At 40.4% G+C, this 22,431-nt stretch overlaps 1 protein-coding gene across 1 annotated transcript in view; it reads left to right on the forward strand.

Annotated features, from left to right (window-relative positions):
• The window catches only part of LRRC1 (leucine rich repeat containing 1), a 97,861-nt gene that overhangs the window by 47,398 nt on the left and 28,032 nt on the right, over positions 1 to 22,431 (forward strand). Inside the window, exons 4-5 of the mRNA XM_031062756.1 lie at positions 11,403 to 11,481; positions 14,613 to 14,702. Coding sequence (XP_030918616.1) covers positions 11,403 to 11,481; positions 14,613 to 14,702 — 169 coding nt within the window. The remainder of the gene's footprint in view (positions 1 to 11,402; positions 11,482 to 14,612; positions 14,703 to 22,431) is intronic.

Here is a 22,431-nt window from a genome sequence, read left to right on the forward strand (position 1 = left end):
AAAGGATTTGGGAAGGCTAGCAGCCATATATTCTTAAACTTTTCCTGGAGTATTTGCATGTTGATGCTATTTCTCATGCCCTGGAAGGCCCATGTGTTCATGCAGATTTTCCTAGGAAGCATCCCTACTGTGCTTTTCTAGTCTGGCTGAGGCTGTTCTTTGTGCTAAGGTTGAAAGGATGAATCAAGGACTGGAATATAAGAGGGCACAGAAGCTGTGCTAAGAAAACAGCATAGTGATGGTGAGCACTTTGAAGGTTGTTTGGCAATCCAGTTTATCTCTGCTTCTTGGTATCAAGTTGTTCAAAAAGCTCATGTGCTCATTCTAAGGCTAAAGAAAACAGACTCGGTAGGATTTCAACAGTACATGCCTGAGCTTTTGACTTGCTGGCAAAGCATGTCTGAAACTCAGAGTGTTCCCTGAGGAATCTTCTGAGATAGGTACTCACCTGCTGTGTGTCTGAAGCTACTGCTGGTTCCCTCACACTCCCCGGGCTTGATTAAATCTTTTCCTGGATTCTCATGCCACAGGTGAATTCTGTGAAGACACTGGGTCACTGAAGCATTCTTCCTTGATCACCCTGGAGTTTGGGTAGGGCTCAGGTGCTTTGCATGGAGCTCCAGTGCAAGTCTTTGCTCTGCATGAGGGAGGGGAGGATTCTGCTCTAAGCACAGTCACAAGTGCTTGTGTGCTATTTTGTTCCCCACAGAACTCAGACATTTCTCTCAGGTAAGTCCTGAAAGACCCTGTGATTTATAAAGTGCAGTCTCCAAAGACAGAAAGATGTGCTTGAATGTCTGCAGTTCTTTCCTGGTGCCTCAACTGGATCTTCATTTAGCTTCCCTTTCTTCCAAAGGCATGCCCTGTGTTTCAGATCCCTGTGAGCTGTAGCAGGTTGCTACCCGTGCTGCTCATCCCCCAGAGATTTCCTGCAGTGACTCCATCCCCCCTTTTCTTCTTGCACAACCCCTGGAGGCCAAATTCTTAAAGCTTAGGGCCCTGCTATCCAGGGTTCATTAAAATGTTAATGGCTTTTCTTGTTCTGTAGCTTCTTCTAGACAGGAGGGGCAATGGATAAAGTTTCTGCAGTTAATTTAATGCATGCTGATATTCAGGATTATGTATACTATGCATGTATGCTGTGTTCTTGCAGAGGTGGTGCAATCCTTTTTAGTATCCCTCTTCTCCAAGAAGAGGGGTATTATTTGCCTTTGACAAATAATAAATCCTCTAAGCTCCACTCATGTGTTTTTGTCATGATATTGCATGTTCCTTAAAATGCCCTGAACCTGTTAATTTAACTGTTGTATTCTTACTTGAAAGAAATTTCTATCCTGCACACGCTTTCTCTTAACAGATGTGCTGTGGAACCCAGGTCTTTTGTTCTTAATGTGATACACCTTTCACAGCCATTGACAGATTGTCAGCAGCTTGTTTCATTCAGCTCTTTTAGCATAAAAAGAAAATCACTATGAGCTAGGATAGTAGGAATTAGGCACTGGAGTGACTTTCCTATCCTTCCCAGCTTCAGGAGTGCCATTTGAACTGTCCTGCTGTCCACCCCTTTCTCTGAAGCAGGCTGACCCTGTTGCTTTTGTAGGAGAGGAGCTTCTTGCACTGCTGTGTCTACCTGTGAGTTGCTGTCTGTTTGTGATCAAAGCCTGGCAGGCTTTTCTGCTGCTCCTCTTGCTTCCATTGAATGTTTATACCAAGGACTTGGTCATGCTAGCCCATTGCATTGGTAGTTGCTCTGTGCTGGCACTTTTGCACTGGCTGTCTGTAGTGACTTTCCAGCTGGCAGCAGGTAAGGGGACTCAGATGGCGTGGTCTTCTGTGGGAGTGGTCTAACCTTGCAGTTTGGTGTTATGTCCAAGCCCCAAGACTCAAAACTGTGGAAAAGATGGAAGTGTGAGTGCAGTGGGAGAATGAAATTGTTTTTTATCTTATTGGTAGATAGGTTATTCCTGTTCTGTTTGCTGATTCAGCTCTCAGTGGAGCTGAGATCCATTACTTTGTGAATTGAGAAGTGATGGGTTTTGCTGTGGCACCTACTGAGGAAATCTGTGTGTGGGCACATCTTGTTAAGCTATATTTGGCTCTGCATGATGCTTGATACCAAACTCTCAGCATGGTTCTTTACTATGATAATCAGTAAGAATAATACTGTTTGTTCAATGTGTACAGCTCATATTTTATACCTACCATAGAGATGAATTCTGGCTACATGATATATTAGTTGCTACCCATTTTTGTAGTTTTTGATTAAACTGAACTTACAACTGTATTGATAGTGTGCTTGTTCTGGACACAAGTCTTGCGACATGAGGATATTCTCATTTCAAAATCCTCTCTCCTCACTGTTGCCATATGCTGTCATTTATGTGAAAATAATTATGGATTTAACCAAAGATAAATATGTTACTTTGGGATTACCATAACAGTAGAGATGGTTCCTCACAAGCATGTCAATAATCACTACACTGTGTGAGGAAAGACTACATTACTGCTATGCAAGGTCTGAGCAGGGTCCAAGACTTTGGAAGTCAGTCTCTAGAAGATCAGTATCCTAAGTGCTCCATGAGCCTTATGCTTAAGTTTTCCTTGCTTCCAAAATGGATTTAGAAACTTATATTTTGTTTTGTCTTCAGCTCTCAGGATGCTTGGAGAACTCTGCAACAATGGTATTTAACTGTCCTACTTCCAGCTGCAGACAATTTGATATTTCTGCTTTTTATTTGAAGCGTTTGTTCTTTTTAGTCACTTTACAACCTGATTGAAAGTCTCTTTAGCGGTCTTGGTCATCCTCACGACACCACATGCATTGTGTGATAGGTAAATTTTGTTCAACAAGTAATTAGAAGTCCAGGTGAGTAGGCCTTGGTGAAGGGTGGTGTAGAATCTTTGCTTTGCTGTCTGGGATTCAGCTCACTTGTTTGAATCACTGCCTGCACATCAGTGCATTCCCTTCTTAATTCAGCCACCTGCTCTCCAAGGTATGCCTGTCATCTGTACTGCAGGATCCTTCCCTTCTGCCCACAAGGTGCTCCTCTTTTCCTCTCCCCCACTGAAAACAAGATAACCAATGTTTTTTCAAACTAGATATTCTGATAGAGGAAAGGCTTGAACACTTGTTTTGGTTCAGCCTGGGCTGGTGATCCAGCTATTTTACCGTGAAGAGATAAGCTAAGTAGGGGGAAGCACTTTCGAGGCTTTTGATCTTGTCCCACAGCCTCACATGGACCCAGCGCTCTTGCCTGGCAGCTGCTGCTGTTGCTTTGTGCTCTTGCCTGGAGTCTGGCTGTCCACCTCGGCTGCATTTCCACAGCATCTGAGCAGAGATTCCTCCATGAAATCCTCTTCTTCTCTGCCTGCCACCAGCTGCCTTAACACAAACGTGCTGATACCGGTCTGGCAGCGAATAGCAAAACCTAGGATGCTGTGAAATAGATGGGAATTGATGCTTTCTTTCTCACTGGACAAGGAAAAAAAACCCTAGCCAGCAACCTGTGCTGGAAGGCAGGATAGTTGACAAATACATCTATTTTGTTAACATATGCAACTCCTGGATGTTGCTTGTTTGCCTTCTGAACTGATTTGTGTCCAAGTGAGTGCTTCCAGACAAACAAGATTTGCTCTCCTACTCCTGCACGGACATGTCTTATCTAATACAAGAAAGCATCCTGTGAATGCAGTTGCTGCAACCCTGGTGTGTACACCTGAAAGTGATGGAACACCCCACCAGAGACTGTTGTGTTTTGTATGGTGGTAGAGCAACTTAAGCATCAGTCTGCATATAATCTGAACAGTAACTGGTGTTTGGTTTTGTGGGGATTTTGGGGATTTTTTTGTGCTAATGAAAGCAAAGCAGACTTGGAGATAAGAGAATTTTTTGTTCTTTTAGATGGTTGCTTGCTAGCAATTTTGTTGCATGTTTGAGTTTTGATGTTTGGGTTGGGGTTTTTTTTGACACATCTGATTTCTTGTGATGTACCTTTTCTTCGTATTATCTCCTGTTTCTCCCTTGAGGTTAGTTTAACATTTGTGCTTAAAAACATCATCACTTTAATGTCTTATACATGAGGTTTAGGGATCAATGTACAAAGGAGCATATTAGGGAAGAAAGAAAACACCTACTGCAAATTACTTTTGGACTCTGGAGCTCTGCACAGTGCCTCAGACATGGAGAAATTCTTGCTTACTTTGAAGAAGTAATGTAATCTGTAAGAAGAAGAAGTAATGAATCTGATTTGTGAATCTGTGTCACTAAAATTAATTTGATGTCAGTAGATTGGAGGAAGAAGAGAGCTTTATATGCAGCAGGAGAAGTAAGGTGAGGAGAGAAATTACTGGACCATGTCCTTGCGCAGGGCTTCTCACCAAGGAGAGGGAAGAAGCAGCAAGTGCTGACTGTGATTGAGAAAGAGAAGATAAATGAAATCTCATGATAGAATAATTTAATTAGAGAAGTCTAGAAGATGTTATTTTTAAATGGATTACAGAAAAGTGGATTTTTCCATCATGGCATGTTCTGCCAGATTTAACTGTTCTTTCTGATGAGACTTTGCTAATGTATTTATGTGTGCATCTAGCAATAGTGCCTTCATACAAAGCCAAAGGAAAGCTGGGGAGAGGAGCTGGCCAAGTTGGAGGCAGAAACCTTATGCCTACCTCAAGTGTCAGCTGGAGTGTTAAACATCATACAGTACATACAGGAGTGACATAAAATAAAGACTTAATTTTCTGGATAATCTAGATTAGCGATCATAAAATGGTAATCTGCAGACAAAAGTTGTTAGTTCTTGTATTCACAGATTTGATTTGTTTCAGTCTCTATTTTATTGAGAAGGTAAGATGACATGACAATGAAGTTAATGAAGAATTAGTCTGGAATAAATCTGGAACTTTACTGTTAAAACACTTAAAACACTTTCTCTCATCCACACCTTTATAGGTAGAATACTAGTTTTCACATTTTTTACCCTTATTTCTCAGACTCAAAGTATTTAATTCATATTATCCTTGAGGTCCAAGGTGGAAATTCTTATAAAAATATCTCCATTAACTTTTCTGTTTAACTCTTGACTGGCATGTATAAGTAAAAAGGTAGAATAAATAAATTTGTTGTCAAACTTGGGCTCTTCCACTTAATTCACCTGGAACTATTGTTTCCTTGTGATCTGGTCTTCCAGCTCGTCCCTCTCTCTCCCCCCCCTTCTTTTTTCCTCCTGTTTCAAATTTACAGCTCCTGATCTCTGTTCCTGCTGCTTGCTGCAGCTGAACAGGATAGTCTGTTGAATTACAACATGCTATCTGTTCAAAAATCCAGCTTGTTCTTATGTCCCTGCACAGTTTTCTTTCAAGTAACATGTCCAATATAAATGTATGCTTGAAATGCTGTTTTGTGAGGACTTTGTCCCTGGGTGTTTCGAAAAGGGATGTTTCCAGAAGCAGTGAGGAGGAGAAATGAGACATGTCTCTTCAGTTTCTTGTTAATTATTCAGTAAGGGATTTACTTGAGAAAATGCAACCTGAACCTGTTGGTGAATTTTCCTTAAAGCTTTAAAGACAGGTCTTGAAAGAGCTTTATCTCTTGTGTGTTGTATGTCCTCAGCTTCAGAGCCTGAAGAGGAAAATGTTACAACCTGCTAAAAGAACCACTTTTTCTCAATAGACTTTGCAAGAACCACATGACCCCTGTCACACTGTGCCCCAAAACTTGTAGCACTTCATTGCAAGAGGTTGATTACTTCTGACTTCAGGGCTAGTAGCAGAGCCTCCTGGCTTTAAAAAAAGGGAAACCTGTCTGATCAATGTGAATGTCATGATCTCAGTATGGAAATGGAGGGAGAGGATGAGTAACCTTCCCCCATCCCTTCCCCCCGCAGGATCAGACCCTTGGGAGCTGCATTTGGCTGCTTTTGGGAGGATGGAAAGATGTGGTGGGGACATTTGTGTCACAGCAGCCTGCTCAGCTGGCTTTCCAGTTGGAGAGCCCTTCAAAAAGACAAACAAATGCTTGCAGCACAAATTCCCACTTGAAAGGTATTTGACAAAGTGAGCAGTTTCCTTCCATGTTTAGTAGAGGGAGGAGAGGTGGAGAGCAGGGCTGGAAAACTGAACTTTTCCAAGAGCAGGCTTCTCAGGGATCCCTGTGGGAAGGTGGGTGGCACAGAGGAACCCCCCTGGAAGTGACAAGAGAACCTTTAGGCTCCTAAAGCATTTGGGCGTTGTGGTGCTTAATTCTTCCATGGATCTTTGGTGTGTGTGGGTGTATGTGTAAATACCATAGTTGATAATGTATATTATATATGTGAACAGAGGGGGATGAGAAATAATCTGTGTATTGAATTGGATGGATGAGACCTGGTTTGCTGCTGATTATCTCTCCTGAGGGATAATGCTGCATGGATTCACAGTCTTTGAGTCTAGAATGGGCTTCCTTGGGTATAAATTTGGTGTAAACTAATCAGCTGTTAAATTACATTTATGAATTACTACTAGTTGCTAAGCAGTTAAAGGTGTTTTATGTAAAAGTTCTGTATATACCTCTTGGTGGACTTTCCACTATGACCAGGTAAATCAGACCTGTTCTGCTGATTCTGGCTGGGGTGTATGCAGTGTGCCAGCTCCAGTGCTCCTAACACACCGTGCTCTGTGTTGCCTTCATAGCTGGAAAATATGACTGCATCCATTAGTTGCTCCCTGAAGGACTCCTGAGCGTGGTAAACTCTCCCTGAGGAATGTGGGGCATCTCTCATATCTGAGAATTTAACAAAGTTCTTGCAAAACTACTTTTTTGACCTCTACTCTTTTACTCTAGAGTCACTGTTTGAGTAGCTCTGGTCTGGCAGCCCTGTCACAGCCTAGGACTTTCCTGGCCATTGCTGTTGTGATATTGATTAGGTGTTGGAAATTATGTTCAGTGTTGCAGGATGTATAAAGGATGCTGGCTGTACTGTAGCCTTTGTGTAGATGCAATATTATCAGTTCTTGAAATTTAATATAGAATGCTGGAAAAAATGTGCCATACAAAAATTTTTATCGGTTTAAAAATAACCCTCCCAGCCATTAGAGGAAGAAAAGTGGGGGAATGTGGATTGAGTGATGTAACTGTTGTAAAAATCTTCCAAAAAAACGGGGGGGGGAGGAGGTGGAAAGGATTATCATCAGTCAGAAGGATTTTTAGAAGTAATTTCCTTATCTAGGCAGTACAGAATTCCCTAATGTCAAACTTACTTCTAAAGTTACGTGTACAGGGCTTGCTAAATTGTTAGCAAATTTTTGTGCAAACTGTAACAATAAACATATAAACGTGTGAGGAGGTGCTTTGAATGGAGGAGGGGACACATGCCCTCTTGTGTACATGGCTGCTGAGCTTGGTTTTGATCCACTGCTGCTGCCACAACTTCACTTCTGCTGTCAGTGTATCTGTACTGTCACACGTCACAGGGCTTATGTTTGGTTTATGGCTTTATTATTAGCAGTGCTGCAGAATCTGCATACCAGGACATCTGGGACAGCGTGTAAATGCAAAGCATTCATCAGAGTGTAGCATTAGAAGAATCCTAGATATTTAAGTAGGATTTGAGCTGGTTATCCAGCAGCGGCAAGAAAAGTATTCAACATTACTGTTGCTGATACTAGCAGGTATGCACATGTTAATGTCTGTAACAAAATTGAGTACTCAACACTAATTGTGAAAGGTTCTTAATCCATCAAAAGACACAAGGACTTCTTTATATATTTTAATATCCTCTGCTGCATTCCATTATGTCAGTGGTTTTATTATGGACTGTTATCTTCTCTGCTACAATGATCACTCACTCTTTTTGTCGTATAGTAAAATGTGCCTCTTCTTTTCTCTTCTGAATTCATTTATTCAGTGCAATGTTACACTAGTCTTCACACATAGTGATAAAGTATCTTAACTTGTGTTTTGCTTGAGAAATCTTTTTAAGATGCTTGGCAATGAAAATGAGTTACATTTCAACCTTTTTGAATTCAGTAAATGTATAATGATCCTTGCTTCAGAGAGCTGCGCTGAATTTTTGTCCATTCTTTTGTCCAGATAGACAGAAGAGAGAAATGAATAGTGAAAAAGGATCAAGTGAGGGGGATGCACTTTACAAAATCAGAGAATGGGTAATATTGGAAAGGATCACAGTGGGTCATTGATCCAACCTTCCTGCTCAAGCAGGATTGTCCTGGACCGCAGGATTGCTCAGGATTGCGTCCAGCTGATTCTTGAATATTTCCAGGGAGAAGACTCTACAACCTCTCTGGGCAACCTGTTTTAGTGCTTGGCCACCTGCACAGTAAAGATGTTTTTCCTTATAGTCAGGTGGAACTTCCTGTGCATCAGTTTCCATCTGTTGGCTTTTATCCTATTGCTTGGCACCACCAAGAAGAGCCTGAAAACATCCTCTTGACATCCTCCCTTCAGATATTGATAGACATTGAAGAGATTCCCTCTCAGTTGTCTCTTCTTGAGGTGAACAGGCCCCGGTCCCTCAGCCTTTCTTTGTAAGAGAGGTGCTCCTGTCCCTTAATCACCTTTTGGAGCTGTTTCAGGAGCTCCCTCTCTCACACTGGGGAGCCCAGAATGTGACACAGCTCTCCAGGTGTGGACTCGCAGCTCACTGAGTTCTCTGTCCATCTGTCTCTGTCCTCTGTCCATTCATTCAGTCTGCACCTTCTGGGTTTGCCTACAAGGTTATTGTGGAAGACAGTGTCAAAAGCCTTGCTAAAGTCCAAAGAGACAATATCCATTGCTCTCCCCTCATCCATCCAGATAGCTGTTTCATTGTGGAAGGCAATAAATTTCATCGGATGTGAATCCATGTTGACTGTTCCTGATCACCTTATTGTCATCCATTTGGAGGGATTGAGGTGAAGCTGGCAGGCCAGCAGTTCCCTGGGTCCTCCTTCTTGCTTTTTTTTGTAGACTGGGCTGACATTTGCTTTTGTCCAATCCTCAGACACTTCTCTTCATCCCCATGACCTTTCAGAGATGATCATGAGTGGCCTGGCCATGGTGTCCACCAGCTCCCTCAGCACGCGTGAGCATGCACCAACAGGGCCCTTGGACTTGTGGAAGTCAAGTCTGCCTAGGTGTTCTCTAACCCAATTCCTCTTGTCCATGGAAAAATCTTCCTTCCAACATTGCTTTACCCATGTCTCCTGGGTCAGAGATTATGTGAGAAAAACCCACAAAAATGAAATTTCTCTTGTTTTTGCTGTGTCTGTTTGCATTTTTTATTGAAGAATTTTGGTCAGGTAGTAACTTCATAGTCTGGGAAAGCACATTTTATTTCAGAACAGATTCAGTAATTTGCAAATGCATCCAGACTATAAGCAGTACCTGTACTGTGTTTTTGCCAATGGTATCTTATATATATTGGAGTAATTTTCTTCTTAGCTTAGGTGATTGTTGGCTTTTACTGGTAGTATCCAAGACTGTTAAAACAGAAAAAGCATGTCAAAATACTTTTGTTGAGAAGGCATATTTTCTGGGTTTTGTAGTACCTCATATAGAAGTACAAGAGAAAATATTTGCAGTATGGCAGTGAAACTGTATTTTGGTGGAGGAAATTGGTAACATGATTAGTTTTAGAAATTTCTGCATTGACGAGTTACCTTCTGCTTTATACGTTGTGTTTTTATGTGTATATATATTTTCCCCAAATGGATTAGGATAGTTATTTTTACTTCAGCTTTACTTTTTGTCATTTGATTGCTGGTTTGTTTTTAATCAGTGAGAATGATTGTCATGCTAAAGCGTGTTTCTCTGTGTGAAAGGGTTGTGTGTGTACATAAATGCATTCTAAAGTTTGTGGATGCTGGCTTGGTTGCAAAGAAGTAAGTAATTCTCAGTTCTCAGAAGGTTTGAAATAGAGATGTCCCTTTCAGAACGTTTCCAGCTAGTTCCCAGGGAAGAAGAGCATGAAGACAAGATAGTGGGTGACATTTTTTACTTGCTGTTGGTTAGCCAAGTTCAGTGTCCATATTTGTTGTTGCTGTAATGCAAGATAAAAGTTCCAGTGTGTATTTGACTTGATTTAGATGAGATTTTAGGAAGAAATTAACTGCTGTGAGGGTGATGAGGGACTGGAACAGGTTGCCCAGAGAAGCTGTGGATGCCCCATTACTGGAAGTCTTCAAGGCCAGGTTGGGTGGGGCTTTGAGCAACCGGGTCTAGTGGAAGGTGTCCCTGCCTGTGGCAGGGGGTGGGACTAGGTGATGCTTTTGGTGCTTTCCAGCTGTGATTTTGTTCTGAATTGGGAAGCATTCAAAATAGATGGTTTTGGTGAGATTACCTTGCAAGAGATGAACCTGGTGAGCAGGTACTTTCCTCTTTTCTGTGCTTCTTTCTCCTTCACACCTCTTTTAGGGAGAAAATCTGAACAAAATACATGGGTATTCAATTCTGAGTTAGTCAGCTAGGTAGGAAAAGAACTAATTTCCATATTTTTTTCAATGTATTTAGATCATACATGGCTGGTGAGGTCAGTGGAAATAGCCAAAAACTTTGAAACAGAAGTCCAGCCTTTACTTAAAATTTTACTTTTTTAAAATTACTTTCAAAATCAATCATAAAGATTAATTTTGACATTAAAGGAAACATAAATATTTGTTTAATTTTTGCTGGATCTCAATGACAGTAAACAGGCACTTAATCAGAAGACTCACAGCCTATTTGTGGATATTCAGTTTGCTGTGAGAGTGCCAGAAGACAATTTTATTTTTAAGATGTACTTGACTTGAGCAGATATATGTGCTGTATTGAAGTTCTTTGAAAAAAATCCACCTGTTTTCATGTACAAATATCTCTGTTTACTTCCTGGCAATCTGAAATCGTGTAGTTATGGTAGTACTTATTTGCAACTTGTCAGTGTAAATAAAATTTTGGAATTACTTGGCTATGGTGTAAGGAAGGTTGTTTCTTCCATGAGTATAAGTTACACCTGGAGAGACTTGCACATTCTCTTCTTCCTTCCGCTGTTTTCCTTTCCCGTGTTCTTTCTTCCACTACAGAATGTGGGCATGTATTAATCAATTCACCAGAGGTTCAGATTATAATTGGCTCTTTAGGGCAGCCCTAGCATATTGGTTGTCTGATTCTTTTGATGGGCAGAGTCTGATAAAGATCAGTCCAAGGACAGGTGAATAGTAGGAAGATGAACACGGCGCAGGAGAGGAAAATGGAGTGTGAAGAAGCGCAAAACGGGTCTGCTTCTATACTTCTGTACTTGGACAGGGAGCAGCCTTGCATGTTGAAATGTCTTGAAAGACACCAAGATAACACCTTGCAGTAGTGAGTTACTTACTGACATTAAACAATAATTTCAGTGCAGATGCCATACTGTTGCTGACAATTTTTCCTTTTTTTTTTTCTTCTGCAGATATTCCTGAAATACCAGAAAGCATCTCATTCTGCAGAGCACTACAGGTAGCAGATTTCAGTGGCAATCCACTGACTAGGTAACTTCACCTTCTTCTTAATATATGGCACACCAGAATTGCAGTCTTGCTGTAACAATTATGATTTTACATAAGCCCTTATAAGTTGTGACCTAGAGTGTTTGCCTCTGGCGGGGACTGCAGCAAAAGTTCAGATTTAAAAAATGATTTGCATCTTTCTTTGGGTGGGGATGAAATCTGTTAGCCAATCAGAAAAATCTGATTTGGTAAATCTGATTGTCTATAAAATGATTTTCATTCCTTTTCTTAAATGCATAGGAAAACCAAGTTCATACATGGGAAAGATACAGCAATGGTTAGAGGGAATGAATTGGCACAAACCCAGGTGCCTGACGATTTGGAATAGGCTTTAGATCAGCTGCTGCAGATAATGGCTTTTACTAATGATTAAAGCTTGGACTAGCATTTCATCACCCTGCCGTCAATTGGGACACAGTGACATGCAGTAACATGAGGCAGAAATGTGCTGTGTTTGTCAGTGGCTGCTGAATCTGCTGCCAGCCTCTGTTCTGAGCAGCTGAGGTTTGGAGGTTATGCACACTTCTAGTATGGAAGAGGAGTTTTGTTTACATTTCTCTGTTCAATTTGCTAAAGAATTTGGAATTTATCTAGTAAAGTGAGGGTGGAACTGGCAAAGAGGAGGTGATTTGCTAGTTAAAGCCTTTGAATACTATTTGGAGAATTATTTCTTGAACCAGCCATTGCCACAGAGCTCCTTTGTGATGCTGAGCAAGTCACATAAGGCAGAGTGTTCACAGTGGGTGCTCACTGACCTGCTTTGCTTTGTACTGAGACACTTGCAGGGTTGGCTGGCTGGCTGGGCTGCTGCAGTGCTAACAAACAGGAGTCTGTAAGAGCTTAAGCCGCTCCAGTGGTTTTGCAAGACTGCTTCTCCCACGTGTACAGCTCAGATTCTTCAGAAGTGTGCTTTGAATATTGCCCATAGTGCCTCCTAAGTTCTCTGAAAGTCACATCGCTGAGCATTAAAGGGACACTTGTGATCTTAATCCCCCTGGCTCTGTAGCCTATTTATATAGTGAGGATAATAATACCACAAAAATCCGGCAAAGCAAACTGAGGCTGAACTGATGTTTAGATACACAAGTGGTGAGGGTCACTGAGCAGCTTTTTTCCAGGCGTCAGTTGCAGTGTATAAAGCTCAGATCTGTGTCCCCTGGTATTGAAATCAGAAGTGTCAGTAATAGTGTTCTGCTTACCCTTCTTCATTCATTCTGTATGCTCAGTAAGGCCTGAGGCCTGAGTAATGTGTTGCCTTAAACAATACCTGTAATGTACAGCTACAGCTTTGTGGAATTCACAAAGAGTTTTTCAGTGACATTGAAATAGATCTCATAACTCTGTGTTGATAATTTAAGGGAATTCTAAAAATTCTTGATAAAGTGGCTCCAAAGCATTTGCATGTCCTGGAAAACATCACTCCAAGCAGTCCAAGTTAGAAAGCACAGATTCCAGGAACTGTTTACATATGGTTGCCAGGTATTTCTGTGATGAGATCCAGAATTTCAGTTTTACCTATATAATAGCATGTATGTTTTTGCACTGATTTGCCCAGGCAAAGTGGGAAAGTCAAATAGTTATTTTTGTATAATATTCTGGAACATTTTTTTAGCCATTGATTCTTGTCCTTATTTCCTCTAAGCTTAAAAGCCATTTGGAGATCTTTGCAATCAATGTCCTACCACTAATACAGTATGCTGCCTCATTGTCAAACTTAAATCTCTGATGAAACTGAGCCTTAAAGATGGCTGGCAGACCATTTTTTCCTGCTGTTTTCAGATTATTTTTCAGGTTTATATATTATTTATATCAGTAAAAAGCAGATGCATTTATTTATATTTATGCGCATGTATAGTTTTATTTTAGATATGGAAGTCCACTGCCTGCTGTAGAGAGAATAGAATAGTTCTAGTTGGAAGGGACCTACAGTAATTATTGAGTCCTACTACCTGTTAACATCAGGGTGAGCAAAAGACAATCAAACCATTTAACTCCACTCTTAAACCTGTTAAGAGTCTAAATGGTAATGAGTGGTCCCAGTGGAGCTTTTGAAGCTCCATTTTGAATCTGCTGTTAATAAGGTCCAGAATATGAAGCAGTGCAGTACAGAATTGATCACATGAAAACTCCCTTTCACCCCACACTGTAATTTGCCTTTTTCCTTCTCCCCATGCCCCTGTGCAGAGTTGTATTTTCCTGTTAATGTGTCTCCATTTGACAGGTTGCCTGCAGGTCATACCATGTGCCTTGAGCTGGGTGATGGGGAGAGCAGGAGCCAAACCAAATGCTACAGCTTGATCTTAGATTGCATGCTCTGGGGGCTGAGCAGAAGTTGAGTGGCTGGGCCAGGGGCTTCTACTTCTTTACCTAATTGGCCCCCTTAGCTCATCCTGTCTCTTGTGCAACTGCAAACTGAGCTTCTGGTATGGCCAGTGAGCAGCAAGGGCACAGGAGCCCCTCAGGGTGAGGGAATCAAGAGCCACATCTTGCAGAGGACCAGCTGGGTGATGGACCTAAAGGCTTTGGGAGCTCTGGAAGTGTTCTGCATGTGACTGCATTTTATAGTGTAAGAAGGGGGGGGGTTAGCATGCTTTTGTGCTGTGAACCAGTAAATGTGAAATGCTGTAACAGCAGAACATTGTCTTCACAGTGAACAGCATGTTTCTTCAAAAAAGCAGCAATTGAAGAGCAACCCAGCAGCTAATACAAAACGGCAATGCTATAAGTGTGTATGCTACTGGAGCCAGAATAAGAATAAAATTTAATCATTTTACCATTTGTTTATACAGGAAAATAATAGTAAAAAAGTTTGTGTTATTTTTTTAATGTATTTGATTTTATTTTTCAGTTTTGTGAAAATGCTTAAAATGTTCTCAAGCCCTATAGCATTTTGAAGTTGCAAATTGGATGCAGGGAAGAGAGTGGTATATCACCTGTTCTTTGACACAGAATAAACTTTAAAGTCCCTAAATCACGTGTGGTTTTTTATGATCCTTAGAATTTTCATGCTAGAATCTGGGCTTTCTTCCCTCTGTGTGTATTTCCTAAATAAAGTCTTACTCACGTGAAAGAGTGCTTCTGGAAGTCCTTGATTTAAATTAATATCTCCACAGGTTGCCTGAAAGCTTTCCTGAATTGCAGAATCTGACATGTCTTTCAGTAAATGACATCTCTCTGCAAGCACTACCTGAAAACATTGGGAAGTAAGTTCTTTGCACTTTATTACTTCTTAAATTTGTTTTTTTCTTTATTGTTGCACTTCTTGTATAAATGACTCACATAATTGTATTTAATACACCTATAAAATTATTTACAGGTCTACCCTTATTTTTTCTATTCTTTCAAGTTGGAGGGATCTCTTTAAAAAAACCCTAAAAAATGGCATTTTCACTTGACATGAGCAGGTTAATGCAGAACTTGTAGTGTGTATGTGTACAGTTAAACTCTGTTCTTTAGGTTTTAAAATAACTTGGAATTTTAGGTGCAAAATTAATTCAATGTTTTGTCATGCTGATCTGACCTTTTGCTTTCCTAAGTAGACCATTGATCCATTATTGTGAACATGTCAGATGGCTTGCAGCTTAGCTCAAAACCAGGCAATTGCTGGCACAAGAACAGATGGGTAAAAAGCTGGCTGTGATCAGGATGGAAATTTAGAAGCTTCCTAACTAGCTATGGGAGCAGTCTGGTTTTGAAAAAAACTTCAGTGGGAACTGTGGAGATGAAAATTCATGGAACAGCTTTTAAGATGAAATTTTATATGTTTTTAACATGTTTGTTCACTCTGGAAGGTAGATCAGCGTTGCAAGGAGAGACTTTCAAAGTGGATACATGTGGAAAGTGAAGTGAGCAATGTTTATGTGCCTCCTTTTGACTGAAATAAACATCCACACTGGCAGATGGGAAATCTCTTTTCCCTTAGTGGAGTGAAGGCTGTCTTTTCCAATTTGAGGGAGAAGTAGTAGTTCCATGTCTCCTCACTTAAGCATTTGAGAATGACTGTGCTGATTCAGCCCAAAGGCTCATCTGGCCCAGCTTCCTTCTGCCGTGTCCCTAAGTAGATGCCTGGTGACGGTTTGGAAGAACAACTTGTGTGTGTGTGTGTGTGATGAATCTTTTTTCCATCCCTGACTGTTCCTGGTTCAGAGGATTTCCTGAGCTTTGGATTTTGGTTTGTCTAATTGATAGCCCATAATGAATCTGTTTTGTGTACTTGTCCAGTTTCTCCTTGAGCATATGTAGACATCTTTAGTATCCTCTCCTGGCAAATAGCTGCACATAACTATTACGCATTTGACTGGTTTGTTGTTAGTTCAGTGAAATCCAGATGTTTCTAAAGAGAGGAGTCCTGCAGAAAGGATCTTAATCATAAGAGCTCCTGCAATGTAGTCAAGTTCAGACTGGCATTACTTTAGCCACTTCCCATGGGTATGAAAGCTCCCAGCTGGCATCACACCAGCTGCAACAGAAGTGGAAAATCTCTTTTGAAACCTCCCGCAAGCACTAACAGGTACAGATAGTGTGAGCCCAGTGATTAGGGCAGAGTCTTACCTAAAAATTGCTTGGGCCGTGTTGTGATATTCATACTGTGATATATTGTGGTATTCTTCCTTCACTGTAAGAGTTCACATAACTTTTCATGCAGCTTTTTCAGCACTGGCAGCTAAGAAAAGGCCTGTTCAAGCTTTGCATTTACCAAAAATCAAGGCAAAAAATTTGGGATCCCACCTGATTCTGAAAATAAATAGAACAAACAGGACAAGCACAATTTCCAAAAGCATGCTATGGACTGCTGCTTTTCAGACAGTAGCTGCAGGAATGTTGTTGGCTTCCCTGACACCTCACTGGCTGTGGTGGCTCTGGCTTCTTCCTTGTTCTGCCTCTCATTTGGTAGTGTCACTGGTGATAGTCTCTGTTTTGGAGCAGATGACTGGACACAGGTACAGTTAAAATGGGGATACCAGAACTTGTTGTGATGTTGATATGCGGAGCTGTGCAAGAAAGAAAGGTAAAAATTTACCTCTTACTGATCCTAAGCAGTTTCAGCGTGAGCTCTCACAGAACAGAGCAATGCAACCCATCCTCTTTTAAAATCAGTATCTGATCCTTGATATTGAAACTAAAATTCTGGCGTCCTCACTTGTGCCAGGAAGAGCCACAGGCTTGTACTGGCGGTCTTGGTGAGTTCTTGTGGAGGGATAGGCTTTATTCAAGTCTGGCAGGTGCTTTGATCTGGGAAGTGTTCCCACATTAGCTGTTTAGAATATGAATATTGTGTTTTTACAAAAACACTTTAATCTCATTAGTAGAAACTTTTATTATCAGGTTTATATTTAAAGAAGCAGAAACAGATGTGTGGGGCTGTTGTTTTTGCCTTATCAGGTATTCAAAATAGGTGGGAATATGTTGGGAAGTTGACAGGAAGCTTGGACTGAAAATGCATCGTTTTGAACTCAGAAGAATGATAATGTTGCATGAGGGAAACTCATGGGGTGTCCACCCAAAATGTACCTGTTCCTGAAGTCTATTGAGGAATGTCCAACAGAGAGTTCCTATCTGATTCCAACTCAAAATTATTGGGAGGTCTTGTAGTGAACTGGAACTGCAACCTAAAGTCCTTATGGATCACTTGAGAGTGAATTTTACTGACTTTTTAGCAGTAGATCTATAAGTAAGAAATTTATTTTTCAGTCTGGCTACCAACACGTGCAACTGTCCTATTTTAGTTGCCAAAATTTTCGTCATTTACTGGAAGTGAATTTGATGGTGTTGCCAATCACCTTGTATTTGGTAAAAGCAGTGGAATGCTCTGTGGCTTTTCCAAAGGTAAAACCCACCAATTTGTACTTGTTGTTCCTTCCTTTGTTATTTTTCATCTGCTGGGATCCCATTCCCCCAATGCTGGGAGTCGAAAGGTAGTGCTAATTTTGTTTTTCTGGCTAAGCAGACTAAGTCAGTCTGTAAAAGATGTTTGGATGTGTTTGCAAATGCCTTATTGGAGTTTCAGTATGCTTTGGATAATAATGCATGTTGTTATTTGATGGAATAGGCTGAACCAATGAGATCTGCCAAACAGTGTGCAAATCTATACCGGTAGTTATTCTACTATAGTTGGACTTGTTTGGGGAAAGATTTGAAGTCCCTGTGCTTGCTGCAGGGCCACTAGAGTATGTAGAAACTTGGAGAAATGCATCCTAATTACTTACAGTCTTATGGTGCTGTCTAGGAAGCTGCCTAGAACAGCCAGTGAGATCTCTAACTCATCTTCATGTAGTACAGAGATCAGTATGTACTTAGTGTCTCTCTCTCTTTTTGAGCTACCTACTTATAATCTTGTGGTGATGGGAATTTGCCCTTAAATGGGGAAAGCAGCAAAAGCAATGGCAAATCTTTTACAAACAGCAGTACTTTAATGTTAGTAAGTTCTTACTAATGGCAGATAATAGACCTGAATTGCCTTGCTGGGAGCCCTTACTGGAAGTGTGTCTTCCTTGTGAATTCACATCTCCAGTCTGTTTTTCCCATGGTCTGATGTATGAGTGCCGGAGTTCAGCTTCACTGTCCCAGGCCAGTGTCTGAACTTGTTCAAACTGCTGATATTTAGAGTTCCATCAGTACTTTTACTGTGCTGTTAGGCATTCTTCTGCACAGATCCTTTATAGTTTTCTTTTCCTTTGTATTGCCAAAGGGAGTATTTTTAAGTACTTAAAACTGGACGTTTGAAGAACATAGGCAAGGCTTTCCTTGAACATTTTCTTTCCTCTTGCTTTTGCATAACCATGCTCCAAGTATGTCAGCTTTTTGTACTCTGTGTGACCACTTCAGTCTGCTTTCCTGATGCTGTTACATGTGCTGTTTTTTTCTTGCTGGATTAAACCTACTTCTTCTAAGCTCATGTATTGTTTCAGGGCTTTCTAGAAAGATGTGTGATGAACATAGGAGTGGATAACAGACTAGATGTCCTAATGTTACCAGTGCTGCTTTTTGTGTTTCTCTGTGATTTGTGTTCTCTTAACTCAGGGTTTGGTTCCTATTTGGAGTAAAGCAGTGAATGCTATTACATGGGAGATGCTTAAGCTGATAATTAGGTGGGTGCAGTTTGGAGCAGGACTTGTCCTGTTGGCTAGTTGAACCATTTGGAGAAACAAGTTACACAGTTAAAGCTGTGAGTAGGAGTGTCTTTTACAGCCTTTCTCAGACTAATTAGAGCAAGTCTAATTTCCTTGCTTATTCTGCAGGGCCGTCTGTGTCTAGAGCTGCCCAACAAGCAGGCATAACCTGTTCCTCCCAGCGTGCGTAACATTTAGGAATTTCCCCTTGCTTCTAGGTTTATTTTTCTTCAGTACTTCCTTATTCACATAGTGGCCAAAACACAGGGCATGGCTTTTTCCTGAAATTGAAAATCAGAGTATTTGTACATAAGGATATTTGAATAAATTGGGATGTCTGTGAAACTTCCTATTGCATGTCTTATAATAATAGTATGAATATTCCAGCACCTTTCTTGTCCATATGTGTTCATTCTGTAGTGTTGGCTTCAGGCCACTGTAATATTGGCTTTTTCACAGTAAAGACTGAGGATTTTAGAGTTCTGCATAGTGGTCTTCAGGCTTAATGTCTAGAAAGAGAAGAGAGATTGTGTCAGCTTTGTGTGTTTGTTATTTTTTTGTGGTTCTTAGGCTTGAATAAGATCCAGGTACCTTCTTTGGAAAGCCTTTTATGTGTCTGCAGTGTTTAATCTAGCATTGGACTCTCAGAACAGTACTTCATGAGGAATTGTCCTTAGCTGAAAAAACAGTCATTTCAGCATGAAATGCATATCTGAAAAAGACAGTTATCTGTCATGTTCTCTAAGGGTGCCAAAATGAACTAAATTCTTAAACGGCTGAAGCAAAGGGCAGAGCTTCACTAGTGTATTTTAAATTATGATTGAAGACCTGCTGCCCATTGGCACACCAGACACCTAACTCATATCCAGTTTAGTTTTTAGCTTTAACCATTTTTTCAGCAGTCTTGTCTGTGCCTGGGAAAGATAAAGATTACCAGATGAGTTTTTTTTTTTTTTGGATGTTAAGCTTTGAAGTAAAAGATTATTCATGACTGGCAGGTAGGGTATTTCGAAAGTTCCCTACATGGCAGACGAAAAAAATCTTTCCTCTGCTATACACAGTTTTTATTCTTTCCCTGAAAATACACAGATGGTCTCCTACTTGGACATGATTTCAAAATCCTGAGGATTCAACAAAAGATCACAGAAATAGAATGATTTGTAGTATCCCCACCATTCACAGTTTCCCCTCCCCCTCCACTCCCTTTTTTTAAAGACAATTGCACAATCTGTGATGCAAGGAAGTAGCATAGCTTTATTTTAGCTTCAGAAACTTTTGATGTGGGGAGGGGTGAATTTCTTTAGATGGGAAGGATATTCTGATGCTGATGACTGATGAGTCTGGTTTACCCCCAAGCTGCAAGCAGGCTGAATGGATCTGTGGAACGTTACTACTGAAAGGGAATTACCAGGTAAGCAGAGATATTTTCCTCTTAACATTTGCAGCTAGCAGGTAGAGTGCTGAAATAGGCGTTTCATTATGAAAGTGAACATAATGAAAAGAACGGAACAAATGTTGCTGTGCTTTAGGAGCATTGTTTTGCAGAAAGATTTGTTACAGGCATGCTTTTCAACAGTCATGGAACCACAAGTACCCAGAGAGTTCGTGTTAGTCACTGGGGGGATGGTTTTGCATATATATGTTTAATTCTAGAGGTTTCAAGGTTTTCAGCAGCTTCTGAAACAGAATCTCTAATGTTTATCATGGAAGAAGTAGCTGGAGAATAAAGGATCTTCAAAGGCAAGGGTGATCTGCTCAGTACAGATGGTCCAGAAGCAGATCAGAATGGCATACTAATCCTTAGAATGGATTCTTGGGCCAGTCCGTGCCTGTGTTTTTCTTAGTGTATGCCTGGATGTTTCAAGTGTAGATTATGCATCTGGTACCATCACACAGAATGGAAAATGTCCTTAAAATTGTGTGGAACAAGACAATTCAGTTCTCTTTTCAGGTTTAGCATAATAATGTCTCATTAACATAGAGTCTTACATGATAGGACAGCAGTGATGTGGAAGCTTATCTCACAAATACGTAGAAGGAGGACTATATGTAGGTGGTCTGGCTAGGCTGATATAAATAGTATTAAGAACTCCTACTGTGGCTTAACTGAATTTAGCATGGCAAGAAATATTTACAGAGTTTGAGTAGGTAGAGCATTCAGTGTTAATCACAGCTGGTTGGTAAATGACAAAACTGAATGTTAAGAACTCGGAAGTTTATTTCAGGAACACTAGCAATGTAATAGTGAATGCAGTGCCATCTGGCCTTTAAATAAGAGATGTTGCATCCTTTATGTTGAACAAGAAAAAGACATTTAACATATCTTTAGCAGTATTTTTTAAAAGTAAAATAATTCCATTTTTATTGAAGTCATTGAAGATTGATGTTGCCTAAGTGGACGATATTTTAAAAACAAAAATTTTGTTGTAATAGTGGGCTTAGCCTTCTCAATCCATTTCAGTAGTCTTGATAAGCAAGTAAGACCAATTTAGACTATCTCTGTAACACATGTAGAGAATTCCTTGGCCATAAAATGTAGAGCTTTATTTTTAAAATTTGGATGTGACTTGTACTACCGGCCATCTATTGAGGCTTTCCCTCAGTTAGTGGCTGATAACAATTTCTATCTTGTTTTTACTTGTGGAAGATGTGTAGCTCTTTATGAGCCACTTAATGGTATTGACAATTCAATTCAAGTAACTGACTATGCAAATGCACTTTTCTCTGACTTTCAGTCAGAGAGTCCTTGCTGTTAAAATTCAGGATGACAAAATTGTCAACTTCACTTCTTTGGTCCCTATTTAAAATCAGTCTTTGGAAGGAGTATTTCCCCACCCTAATTTGTGTCCAATTCTCCCAGCTCTGTAGAAATTACAAATGTTAAGAACATAATCCATAATTTCAGATATTGTTAGAAGAGTTACTGCTAGGCTGCTGTTCTGCTTATCAAACTCTAGAAGTAGACTGCTATGGCAAGCCTCATGCCTTTCCTGTCAATGTTATACAGTTAAACTTGAGAGTAAAGAATAATGTTTAATTTAGATACAAGTTATGTGAAGTTGCTTTGTCTCCAAAAAGGAGGAGAAGGGGGAAAACTTTCAAAGATATTTCTGGAAGAATAGTCTTTAACAATACTGGTGATGCAAAATTAACAATTTCATCAAAACCAAATCTAGTTACTTTGCTTTCTAGTTGTTTTTCCAGCTTCTCTTGTATTCCAACGTAGAACCACAGGACTTCATGTGTGTGAAGATCAGCTTGTTTTGAAATAAGGAAGTGCCCTCAATTAGGAAATTATACTTCCTGTAATTTCTAACTCATCTAAGAATTTCTGGCATTCAGTACCTAAGAATTTGCATAGATCACTCTCCCCTATTGCATGGTGTGGACAGAAGGTCTCTCAGTTCTGTCAGATTAGTTTTACAAAAGTTCATCAGTGCTCTTTTTTATCATTCACATTGTAAAACAAGTTTCTATGAGCAAAAAGTAACCAAGGCAGGACTATTCTGCTACTTGTAGGTTCCCATATAATGGATATGAATTCTTATGTGGCCGATACTGCTTCTGTTGCATTGGAAATGTCATTACACCAAAATCCCACATGGAGCTGGTTGTTCAGGCACAGGGAAGATAGGTTGCTGCAGGTATAGTAGCTGGGTGAAGTGAGGCAGACTCAGGGAAGAACTGAAGTGGTAATTAACTCTGAAAATGGGTACATGCTACAGGAGCTCTTGAGACAATCCAACTTCAAGCAGCTAATTTGATAGAGTGGTTTGGGTTGGTTGGAAGGGACCTTCAGAGATCATCTAATCCACCCCTTCTG

The sequence above is a fragment of the Geospiza fortis genome, unplaced genomic scaffold (assembly GCF_000277835.1).
Source record: "Geospiza fortis unplaced genomic scaffold, GeoFor_1.0 scaffold603, whole genome shotgun sequence".
Classification (NCBI taxonomy): Eukaryota; Metazoa; Chordata; class Aves; order Passeriformes; family Thraupidae; genus Geospiza; species Geospiza fortis.